Here is a 12,500-nt window from a genome sequence, read left to right as displayed (position 1 = left end):
GTGTGACGTCATGCATCTCGAGTGGAATGGGCTTTTTTTATTAATTTAAATACATATATCAAGAAAAACACACATGTTATTTTTACTTAAAACTTATACACGCGCATATGCCACACTCGTACGCACACATCACACACTCACACGATTTACAGATACCACGCCCACGGCTCCAGCCCGCACCAAGCAATAAGACAAAGAGTTTCGTTTAGAAGTTATAATGTGAGAGGAAAAGGGGGAAGTCTTCTATCTTTGGAAAAGAGAAGCGTGTCTTTCACGTCCAGATGTGCATTCTTGCAATCAAAAACAAAAACGAATGATGTTTATGATTAAATAGGTGAGGCTTCAACCCTATTATCAAGGATGACGTTAATTCGGGTGAGCATTGCGGAGTTTCAAATTTCAGCAACCATTCCTTAAAATTCTGCCAAAAACGGGATATTATGGTGCAGCTCCAGAAAAGGTGAACCAGTGTCTCAACTTCGCATTGACAAAAGCTACACAAAGTGTTGTTTGTCAAGTGGAATCGACTTGGAGATAATCATTTAAATGGGCTACTGTTCGATGAGACCAGGCACACGAATAACTACCGACAGAGGTCAAATTAAAGGCGTCCAGAATGTGTCTCAAGGTGTCTTCTTTATCCAATGAACTTCATGTATAACTTTTGGGTTAGGTTTCTGGTTAAAGGTCTTGGTGGTAAGGGTCATTTTGTGTCGCCGACACCAAATAATATGAATTTCATTATGTCACTGTATTTGATAACCCTCAAGAATCCTTGGTTCCGCCTAAATCAGAGCTGAATATTGCTCGTGATTTAATAGCGTTCTCAGCGTAGGTCGATCCTCTTTAATAATCAGAATATTATCTTTCCAGATGTACAGGACCTGATTAAATAAAGAAAGAGAGGTTGGCAAGTTCCTGTGTGGCGCCTATGGGTAAATAACATCCTGCAAGTGTTGCTGTTATTGTTCTATTAATGTAAAAATAGAAAGCGAAAACCAACTTTTAAAAAAAGACTTTCTACCAGGCAACCAGATTAGTTATGCGTTATGAACCCCGAGTCTAAGGTTTTCTTTTTTTTTGTTTCCTGGGGTTTGTCTTTTTGATGACTTTTTTCTTTTGCGGGTCAGGGTGCATCGCCCCACGGCTAATGATCAGGTTAGCTAAACTTGTATAACTGATTTGATATTCATTGATTTTAGCAATTAAGCCCAGCCGAAAACGCATGGGCTCAAATTTGATGGCACATGTAAATAATTCGATATCTATGTCCAGGGAAATAAGTCCTGCTACGTCGTTGATCTGATCTCTGTTTTGCCACCAAGCAAAGATAAACCTGCTTCGAAAAAATAATGGCATCCTTCTCAGCCATCCTAACGGTCCAGTTCAAAATTCATTTTGCGAAAGGTCATTTGCTGCCCCAAGGCGATTTCTGTAGACAAATCTAAATCAAAAATGAAAACGTTTTGTACATTTTCCCCTCCTAAGTTTATGATACATGTAAGAGAGTCATTTTAGATCCTTTCTATTATAGTGTAACTTTTATTATGTAAAGCGCTTAATAAATATTATTATTATCATCATCATCATCATCATTGTTATTGTTATAATCTGGAACTGTTGTTCACTTTAAATTTGACTTCTTTGAAATAAATGGCCCTGTAGATTTGATATTCCAGTTGTTTAACCCTTTAAGTGCTAACTCCAGATATGTCCGGGCAAAATACCGATTCCACTTTCAATATTTGCTTCTAGTTAAGCTTTAGTTAAAACTTTACGATACTTTGTTCATAGTACCGACTGATTGGTATGACAGTTTCACTACATTATACCGTTCGTTTGCAGGAAATCACGAAAAGCCAGTTTTTTGCTGGGAGAATAACACCAAAAAAATTACTACTTTGTCGCCAATTTTCTAAGACAAAAAATTGTTCAGAAATTAAATGTCTAAGTTAATAGCACAATTCGTGGCTACTCCTTAGTATCTGGCTAGAAATTTTCTTCTCATCGTTTCCTCTGACCGCGCCTTAGCCATTTGATGAGGGCCAATCTCAAGTTGCCTCGTTCATGTCCAATGAGAATTCTGGGTAATTCTGCCATTCCATGACCCGCGATTCTCATTTCATAGATCGGTTTTATAAGTGTCGGGCCACCCAGGCCTACCAGCAAAATACAACAAATTGTATCGGTAGGTCCTGGGCGAGTATGCCATGTTTACAATCCCAGTCTGCACGAAACCATCTTTCACCTCTGTTTTCTTTCAAAGGTTTGCCTTTACCCTCATTCCAGCTTAATGATGCCAGCCTGGGGGCTTCTGTAGACGAAGATGGCCCGAAAAATCACTTAATGATAAAATTACCATTTTTGAGCCAACTCGCTCGCTCCCCTAACACGAACAGTTGACATTTGTTACATGATGCCCAAAGTTGAGCCCACATTGACCCAAAACCGCAGATGAGAATTTCTTATATGGCGAAGCCAAGTGCTGTAGACCATTTATCGCTAAAACAGTGCAAAGAAACAGCAAAAAAACAGTACTTAAAGGGTTTGATCTTCCTTGTAGCCAGTTACACAATCTAAATTGCTAATACCCCATATAGACTACGTTTAGACCATTCGGTACAAGTCATCTCAAATGATCATACGAGTCATCCATCCAACTCATTAAATATGCGTTTCCTCTTTCACTTCAATTACGTGAAGTTATACTTAAAAATTGTCTCGTCAGTTTAACTTGAAAAAGGAATTTTTTTGTTTTAAGATGATCGACGAATATGGACGACAAGAACGTTGAACCTAGACCGTTAACCACGCCTCAGGAATCATTGATAACCACTACACTATCGAAACAAGCTGCCGAATGACGGCGAATTTTTATAATATTTAAATAGATACCCATTACCTATGTTGAAAGCTAATCGGTTTAAGATGGGTGCTTACTCAGAATGGGCGTTTAGACCTAAACACTGTTTATCAGCACTATTCAAAATGGGTGCTTAGACCTAAATACGGTTAATGCATATTTAATGAGTTGGTTGGATGACTCGTATGATCACAGGAGATGGCTTGTACCCCATAATCTAAATTTAGTTTATATGGGTATTAGCCATTTAGAATGTATAACACTAGTGCATCACCTTGTAATAGGAATCCCCTCACGTCACTTTTGATTTTTAGCGCAAAAGGAAGGTCGACGATTTGGCTTGATTAAGCCAACGTTAATCCAACAGTTAAGAAAGATCCTAGATGAATACCCGGATGATGGACAGATACTCAAGGTATGTAAAAAGGAAAATACGCATCGTTGTATTAGTATAGGTAATTTTCATGATGACTTCGAGTGCAATTTGGAATAAATGAGCGAGTAAATGTTTCCAAAGACGAACAAAATGTGACCCTAATCCTTAGCTAATAATAACCCCAATTAGTATATACTAAAACAGTAGATAGCGTTGAAGGCGCGCTCGGATTGGCCGCTGAAACTCGGGATATCCTTTGCTTTTCACCTCCGAGCAACTCGTGCGGGATTTGCTACCAAAATATTGTAATCGTTGCAGGAATAAATGAGTTAAAATAATCTTTTTCTGCTATATTATCTCACTGTTTTAGTATATACTAAACTACAACTAATCGCCTCAGTGTCGGTGGCTAGTGGTGGATATTTCATGTACCTCGCCGCTTTGCGGCTTCGAGGTAAAGGTCCATCTCTAGCCACCTTCACTTCGGTGTATAGTTGTTAACTATTGTCTGAAGTCAAATACTGAATGCAGATTGGTAGTTGACTATTCGTTGTCTACCATGAACATGCCTTTCATCTTGCTCGAATTGTCGACAAACGTGCTCCGGAAGCATAGCTTCCTTTGGCAGCCAAACTGGTGGTCTTGATCTCTGCATCCCTTGTTTTTCTTTTCCTTGTTCTCGTACGCTAGGAACTTATTCAAAATGCTGACGATGCAAACGCTACTCAACTGAAGTTTCTGCACGATAGACATAACTATCCAACCGAAAATCTCTATGCAGATAGCCTTGCAGAGTTTCAGGTAACTGTAACTTTTTTATCTTTCTGGGTTTTGATAACATCATGAAACACCTAGGCCGCGTTAACTTGTTAATTTATTGTGGGGTTTTCTATCCAAGAAGCACTTGCTAACCGAGGTACCTCAAGAAGGTGAGGAAACAAGGAAGACACCAAAGTGGACTTCAGTCGGGGCGAAAATTATCTCGGAGGGATAAACATAGAGTTTAAAAATAATAATAATTAGTTACACAAATAAGTAAATAAGTTATCACTTAATGAGGTAAACAAACATGTTGCCTTTAAGATTAATTTTGATTCCCACAGTGATTACGTTGTTTATGATTGTGATCAATTCTTCTCCAGAAAGCTGTTAAAAAGCCGTAGATTTTTAGCACCATAAAATGTGATAACAGGAAATTAATTTATCTTTCTCCACCAGGGCCCAGCACTCTATGCTTACAACAATGCCGTTTTTACCGAAAACGACTGGGATGGGATTCAGCGGATCAGTGATAGCGTTAAAGCAGCCGACCCTTTGAAAGTCGGTCGTTTCGGCTTGGGATTCAAGTCCGTGTTTCACATGACAGGTAGGCTAACATTATGACCAACACGATGTTCCACAACAAGAGGTGACTGGATGGCCATTTTCATCTTGAGTTTAGTTATTGATTATTCTATTCCATTCACTGACAACAGACTTTCTTCTTGTCTCTGAACATGAGTTCTGGTCAGGTCAAAAAGCAATTATCGACAATAATCCTCCTCTTAGGGGATTAAACGCACGCGAACGATCTAACTCGGTCAAAGTATTTATAATAATAATAATAATAATAATAATAATAATAATAGTAATAATAATAATAATAATAATAATAACTAAAATAATAATAATAATAGTAATAATAATAGTAATAATAATAATAATAATAATAGTATAATAGTATAATAGTATAATAATAGTAATAATAATAATAATAATAATAATAATCATAATCATAATCATAATCATAAGAAACTGTAGCAAACACTGCTAAAGAGTGCTCAATACACGTTTGTGTAGAGCGGTGTATAGAATTAAATGACTAAATGAAATTACACAAGATTCCCTGCGACTCTGAGTTTCGTGCGTATGCACTCATCAGGCAGATTTAATGAAGAACAGACTTATTAGCTAGCTATATATACATGTTTACGATGAGTAGAACAATGGGGTTCTAATTACAATGGGTGAGAAGGGCGGAACTGGGGGTGTGATGTAAGACTGGCTGAGCTAAAACAAGCGCAATACAATAGCTATTGTGTAGGATAAGCCTTAATTGTTCTTGAGATAAAACTTGTTTTCATGTCGGCATTTGGATACAAGCTCGGATCGTTTGCTCAGTAGATTGTTGTTGCTGCATTTAATTATATGAAGTTTTTCTGCTAAGCATAAATCACATCTTTTGCTTGAATTGTGATAGGGGCGGGCTCTTGCGATGATAGACCATTTGGTTGTAAAGCTGGTGTTGCTGCCTTTGAGTTGCCAGATGTATTTTGATAATTCATTGCTATTAGAAAGTTTCCTGCGGGTGAATGTTGACTTGTGTTGAGTGTATCTTTGTTTAAAAGTTCCTTCAGTCAATCCGATGTAGTTCTTGGTAGTGGTTTGATTAGCTGTCGTAGATGTTATTTGTGCATTATAGATCAGGCTGGTGGTTAAGCATTTATTGTCGAGAGGGCAATTTTGTTGAGATCTGCAGTTACATAGTTTGTCGCTATTGTCGTTGGTGTTGTTATTTGATAAGATCTTCTTGTTATGTTTGCAACACGTCATTGTAATTAGAACCCCATTGTTCTACTCATCGTAAACATGTATATATGGCTAGCTAATAAGTCTGTTCTTCATTAAATCTGCCTGATGAGTGCATACGCACGAAACTCAGAGTCGCAGGGAATCTTGTGTATTTTCATTTAGTCATTTAATTCTAATAATAATCATAATAATAATCATAATAATATAATTTTTTCAATCAAACTTTTATGAACACTACAGCCATAACTCTGCGGAGCTAATTAAACTATCATTTAGCTTTACATTTAATTCCCTTCTCAACTACCTAGTTTGATATTGTAAGTATATAATAATGTTTTTAGAGTATCTATAATATAAATGTACATAGTATTTTTCCTATTGCGGAGAATCGTATTATTTTGTATATAAATTTTGGTAGTCGAATAATAATAATAATAGTAATAATAATAATAATAATAATAATTATTATTATTATTATTATTATTATTATTATTATTATTATTATTATTATTATTATTATTATTATTATTATTATTACGATTCAACACAGGTTAATTTCCGGTAATCAAAGTTCCATGCAAGTCTGATCCCGAGACCTCAGAGTTCCAACACCTATCTTAGGATATGCGCCGATCCAAGGAGAGCAGACTTTTGCATCGTTCTTTTCCTGTCTGGGATTCCCAATTTCTTGAAGTAGCCCTTCAATTTCTCTGACTTGGAACCCAAACCCCAACTACCACTGAAAGAACTTTTACTTTTGATGTCCAGTCTGCCAATCTTGGTACTTCTCGCATTTTTTTATTTCTCTTTTTACCATGGTATTGTCTCCAGGGACTGCTATGTCCACAATGATTGTCTCTCTCCTCTTCTTCTTCGCAATTACGATATCGGGTCTCCGATGATGGATTTCTCGATCAGTTTGGATGTGAAAATCCCACAACAGTTTAACTTGTTGATTTCCTTCTATATTTCTTGAAATATGCTCGTACCATTTATAATTATCACTAAAATCCAAACCGAATTTTCTTCATAGCTCTCAATGAACCACCCGACCAACCGCATCGTGCATCTCTTTTTCTCTATTTGGGCAAGCTTAGGACAGCCACAATTAAAATATGTTGTACAGTTTCATCTTAAGGCTTGATTTTGGCTTTCACACTCTTTGCCCTTAGTGCCTGATCTTGACCTTTCGTTTCTTTCTTTAAAACGCCCCAGTTTTTATCCATCACCGTGACTCGCTAGAACGCTCTTCTGTCTCTCGCGTAAATTGGTCCTGTAATTTCTTCCCAACCCAATCCTCCATTCTCTCCTTCCTTTTCTGGTCTTTTTATTCCTTTGGTGTTTCAACTTCATCACCCTCTGTCGTTCACCGTGCAGCCTTCATGAGACGTTCCTGGCATTGACTGAGATAAACACCATATTTCTTTCTTCAATGTTCATGGTATCCACCACACGAAGCAATCCATGCCCTCCATCTCTTCTTGCTAGGTTCAACCGACTCACATTGGACCTAGGGTATAGTGTGCATAGGCCTTTCAATCCTCAAAGATAAGAGAACCTTGAAGAAGCGTGGATCGATCGTGAACAATGTAATAACGAATGTCGGCGAAACCTTTTTTCATCATGTTTGAGATTAGTGTGAAGGATCATCTATCTAAGAATGAATCGGCTGTTCATGAACATTGTAAGCTCTTGACGGATTCCAGGAAAACAACAACAACATATTTAAACGTCTCGTTAAGCTAAGCCTGGTCCTCAGTAAAGAGACAAGGGTAATGCACAGCAGCATAGTTAACGCGGATACCGTTGCATCGAGGATTGATGAAAACTGAATCAGATGAATGTGTCTGAGATTGTTGCTTCTTTCTATCTTGCTTCCTTGGTTTTATTAAGGGAAGAAATTGAGATCCATCGAGGAACTGGTCTCTAACTTTTCAACGTCTATGACACTATTTTACCTTCTTGGTACCATAATGACCTCGATAGAATTCTTCGTAAGATTCTTATTTTTTTGCTACGGCCCATCGTCAAGTTGCAATAGAGTTGAGCCGAACGAAATCATTCCACTTCGTGACTATTATTGCGCTATGAGTCATTATATTTTTTGAGACGAGGAAGAAAACAATATTTTTGATTTGCATGATTTTTTTTTATCTGCATGAGTAATCACAACTATAACTTTTACTTGGCTCGAACGCGAAAAAAAAGGGAAGTTGGCACAGGGCTTTAAACAGAAGAATTCTTCGATGATATCCTCAACCTTGACCTGGCATCAGTTTTCATAAAACTGCGATTTCCTTACTTTACAACGACACAACTTTGTTATCTTATTGCAATTATGATTATTATTGTTATTCATTATTACTATTATTGGTATTATTATTATTATTATTATTATTATTATTATTTTTATTATTATTACAACATCATTCCGAATTTTCTCTTTGAAGAACGAAAGAAAGTTTTCATCAAGCTCCCTTTTTGCGGTAAAAACGAAAAACTCAGTAAGACGTTTATTGAAAAACTCAACAAGTTCACTAATTTCAAGTTTATTCTTATAATCCTGTGGCAAACAAGGCAAATCAAGACCCCCTTTAACAACAAAGACAAAAACACTCACAGATCCAAAGTTGTTTACAAAGGTGATTGTTCTTGGCGTTGATTACATTGGCGAGACTGTACGAAACCTAGCAGTACGAATTGCGGAGCATTCAAATCCTGCTCACAGCTCTGAACCTGCCAAACACCTTCGGGAAAACCCATCACATGCTTTCACTTGGCGTGTTCTCTCCTCGGCACAGACTTTTCACAAGCGTAGGATCGTCGAGGGGCTAATGATCCAACAATTCCGCCCCAGTTTGAACAAACAAGTCATTTCTTATGTCTCCAAACTTTTCCCTTTGGGAATTACATAAGATATAAATGTTCGCGCGGACGGTCACCCCTCTGTTTAACCCTGATGATGGCAAACAGCCGAAAACGTTTGGTTTGAATACTTTAATTTTTTAAACTTTTAGCCTTGTATATAGAATATATTTTACTAAGCGAACATTATGGACATTATTATTGTTATTATTATTATTATTATTATTATTATTAGAATTAAATGAGTAAATGAAAATACACAAGATTCCCTGCGACTCTGAGTTTTGTGCGTATGCACTCATCAGGCAGATTTAATGAAGAACAGACTTATTAGCTAGCTATATATACATGTTTACGATGAGTAGAACAATGGGGTTCTAATTACAATGGGTGAGAAGGGCGGAACTGGGGGTGTGATGTAAGACTGGCTGAGCTAAAACAGGCGCAATACAATAGCTATTGTATTTCAAGTGTTTTCTCTGTGCTTTCTGTTACATCCTGGAAAAGGTCTTTAGGATCTAAAACAGCACTGGCCAACGAATGAACCCATGCGCCAGATACTTGGAGAAACTCGTCATTGCCAACATCGTGAAATGGCAGCTCTACAAGAGGATTAAACAGGTCGTTCTTATTTGCTATGTTGACAAATTATACTTAGCTTGTTGGAAATAGCTGGTTGGCGTCAACGTCGACAGAATTCAGCATGATCCTCCTTTGTATCGAAGCCATAGATCCTGGTATTTTCAGCTTCTCTGATACTCTAAGGAAAGCGTTTTTATTCGATAGTATGGCCACGCCAATAAGGGCTCATCTGTTTTCCTAGCCTACGTGTAGCCGTACCCTCCCCCCGAAAGAAAAACGGGAGAAGTGAACGTCTACGAAAACCTGACACAAATCGTGTTTCGTGTCGTTACGGTAATTTATGCAATTTCTGGAAATAATTGGTATTTCCGCCAAAATTGGTGTAAACAAAGGCTTCGTATTTGATTGAATTCCGATTGCATCAGATATATTTCTGTTCTTTGGACCTCATACAAGTCAATGCCCCTTTTTAACTGTATACTGTGTTTTTGAGACATTGAGAAGGATTATGAGCGATTCAATACTTGCACAAATCCCATAATACACCTCTTTTACCCCCCAAAAATCTGCATAGGCATTGTTTTAGACTTCTCTTGGGACATTTTCATGTCCCAGGAGAAATTGCAAACAATGCTTATGCGAAAGATTTGGGGGGTAATAGAGGTGTATTATGGGATTGTGCAAATCGTGAATATGTAGTCCAACGCAAGAAGAAGACAACCTTTGATGTGAACACAGTCTTGAAGTACATTTGCAGGCTGAGTTATTTGTATTGATTACGGATTCACTCACTTGCCATTGATTTCAAACTGGTTAATTCATCTAATGGACTATTGTTCGAAATTTGAAAATAGTTACAGATTAATTCTTGATACGGATTCATTGAAATTAGTTAATTATAGCGTGATATTTTAGAGTGATATTTATCCAGTGGTGTCTTGTAGTTAATCCTTTCTGTAAGCAATGAAAGTTTGTCCAAGCTCGGAGTTAATTAGACTTGAATCTCATTTATGGAGACGAATGATAATCGTTTAAGGACGATACCGTTATGCTGTCGTTAAGAAACGGCAAAATTTGCAGCGCAACCTTGAAGAATTGCTCCCACGCAGCAAGTTTCGGAAATGCTCGGCTTGTTTTCCAGTCGAAGGAATCGCTTCCAGAAAGTTTGGATTTCAGCACATTGAAGGGCCACAGGCTAGCTATTTACAGCCCATCGCCGACTCAAGATAAGCAAACGTTTCGCGTTCATTTTGCACCGTTTCCCTCCTCACTGTTATAATCACCGCCGTCATCATCACCGTCTATTTTCACCAATCTGTGTTCTCTAAAGAATTGAATAGGGTAAGTGACCAATGAGAAACCATTATATATTTTCTTTCAAAAGGAGTGATGTTCCAGAACAAGATTTGTGTCAGGTTTTCTTAGACGTTCCCTCCTCCCGTTTTTCCTTCAGGGGGAGGCCATGGCTACACGTAGGCTCCTGCTTTCCCTCCTATTCTTGATCACAATTTCTGGGTGGTTTGTATATCATACAGGATAGTGATATCATATTTTTCTACTACTGTTTTTGGATCGTGTTCGTACCACTTGTCTACAGTGTCCACCTTGTATTCCCTACAAATATTCCAATGTACGTGGGTTGCAACCTTATCGTGCCAATGGATATATTCTGTCTTGGCCAGTCCTGGGCAGCCTGATATAATGTAATGTATGGTTTCTTTGGATTTATTACAAAGGCGGCAATGAGGGGCAGTGCCATCTTTTATAATATGATGGTGGTATGATCGAGTAAGGAGAGCCTGTAATTAGTCCCTGTGTTTCTGATTTAAGCCCACTCGACTTGAGCCACTGGTTTGTCAACTTCATGTCAACATCGGCTTCTCTTATCCGTAAGGGGTATCTACCGTGCATTGCTTTTTCTTCCCATCTATCCTGCAGTTGTTGCTGGCCCTGGCGTTTTGCGGTTGCCTTGATTTTCTTTGCATGCAGAACTGCCGCTTCATCATCTCTAGGGGGCGTCTCTTGGCGGTCTAATTCGTGTCTGTATTTTTCAGCCTCTCTTGCGATAGAATACAGCTTTTTTTTTCATGTCGTTGAACCAACTGAAGGAGTCGATCACTGCTTGATGTCAGTTAGGCATCCAGGCCAATAGTGGTAGTCTCAAAGGTCAGTTCTAGTTGGACTTGGCCTCATCTGCTCTTGGAAGATATAATCGATCAATAGCAGCTTTTGGGTGATGCATTTTTTTCCATCGTGTGTAGCAGATCAATTATTTTCCGAAGCCGAAAGCTGTGGCAATTATAGTGCGACGCGCCTTACCGTGGCCACCCAACAAACATTTTTTACAAGTTAGCCAATCAGGGTACGCGAATTTGATTGACAGACACGCCTCCATAAAAAGTTTCATAACGCAATTGCGAAGTGGAAACTTTTCGAATTTACTGATAAAGTAGAGGCAAAAGCTCAACAGCTTTACAAGACACGAAAGATTGCTTTTGTTGTTATATGTAGCCGCAATTGCGAAAATAGTTATTTGAATTAGCTGCTGATATCAATGAAACACCCTCGGCTATGGCAATTTCGGTCTCTTCTATCGCTAACATTTGACATCTCCGCAAGAATTCCTTTATTTGGTGAAAACAATATTCACACGTATTTAGATGTGGTGAGTAAGGTGGCTGGTAAATAAGCTGGACGCCATAGTCATTCAACAGTTCTCTTAGAACAGGCTCAACAAACAGACCATGGTGAAAACCACAATTGTCCATCACGACGCAATCGCCACGCTCAAGAAGAACACTTCCATCAGGGCGTTGAATTTCAACAGCATCTTAAAAAAGTAAAGCAACTGAAATCCATTCGACGGGCCGTCAAGAATATTATAATAGTCTACCCCACGTACTGAGTGGAGCAAGTTGATGGTAAAATTGGCGTTCGAAGCGTATCGTTGAAACTCGACTGCTTTCTCGCCGACGGTAGCGTTCCCGTAACTACGATTCCCACTGGTTTTTATCACACTTGCCTCGTCAAAGAAATGGATTTGGTGTGTTTGAAATGTAGATATGACGTTAAGATATTCGTCTTGTCTGGCAATTTGTTCAGGAGTAGTGCTTTCTGACGGTATGACTGATAGTTTCTTTTTGCTCATCACCAAGTCACGCGTTATTCGTTTATTTATTTGAGAAGCACTCGGCAAATCGTCAGCATCTACAACGCCATCCAACAAAAGTCTCTGTCGTATTT

The 12,500-nt window shown here is 38.3% G+C and overlaps 1 protein-coding gene across 6 annotated transcripts in view; it reads left to right on the top strand.

The window, feature by feature from the left end:
- LOC137967954 (sacsin-like) overlaps positions 1-12,500 on the top strand; it is a 61,941-nt gene that overhangs the window by 17,371 nt on the left and 32,070 nt on the right. For 4 of the 6 annotated variants that reach the window (XM_068814554.1, XM_068814556.1, XM_068814550.1 and 1 more), the window contains 4 exons: positions 874-935; positions 3,178-3,278; positions 3,930-4,040; positions 4,458-4,605. In XM_068814554.1, the coding sequence (XP_068670655.1) occupies positions 932-935; positions 3,178-3,278; positions 3,930-4,040; positions 4,458-4,605 (364 nt within the window). In that variant the 5' untranslated portion in view covers positions 874-931. The remainder of the gene's footprint in view (positions 1-873; positions 936-3,177; positions 3,279-3,929; positions 4,041-4,457; positions 4,606-12,500) is intronic. The other 2 variants (XM_068814553.1, XM_068814555.1) reach the window with 1 other exon arrangement.

This window comes from Montipora foliosa, chromosome 8, assembly GCF_036669935.1.
Source record: "Montipora foliosa isolate CH-2021 chromosome 8, ASM3666993v2, whole genome shotgun sequence".
Taxonomy (NCBI): Eukaryota; Metazoa; Cnidaria; class Anthozoa; order Scleractinia; family Acroporidae; genus Montipora; species Montipora foliosa.
Note: the sequence above shows the minus strand (reverse complement) of the source record. Positions and strands in the feature narration are given on the sequence as shown.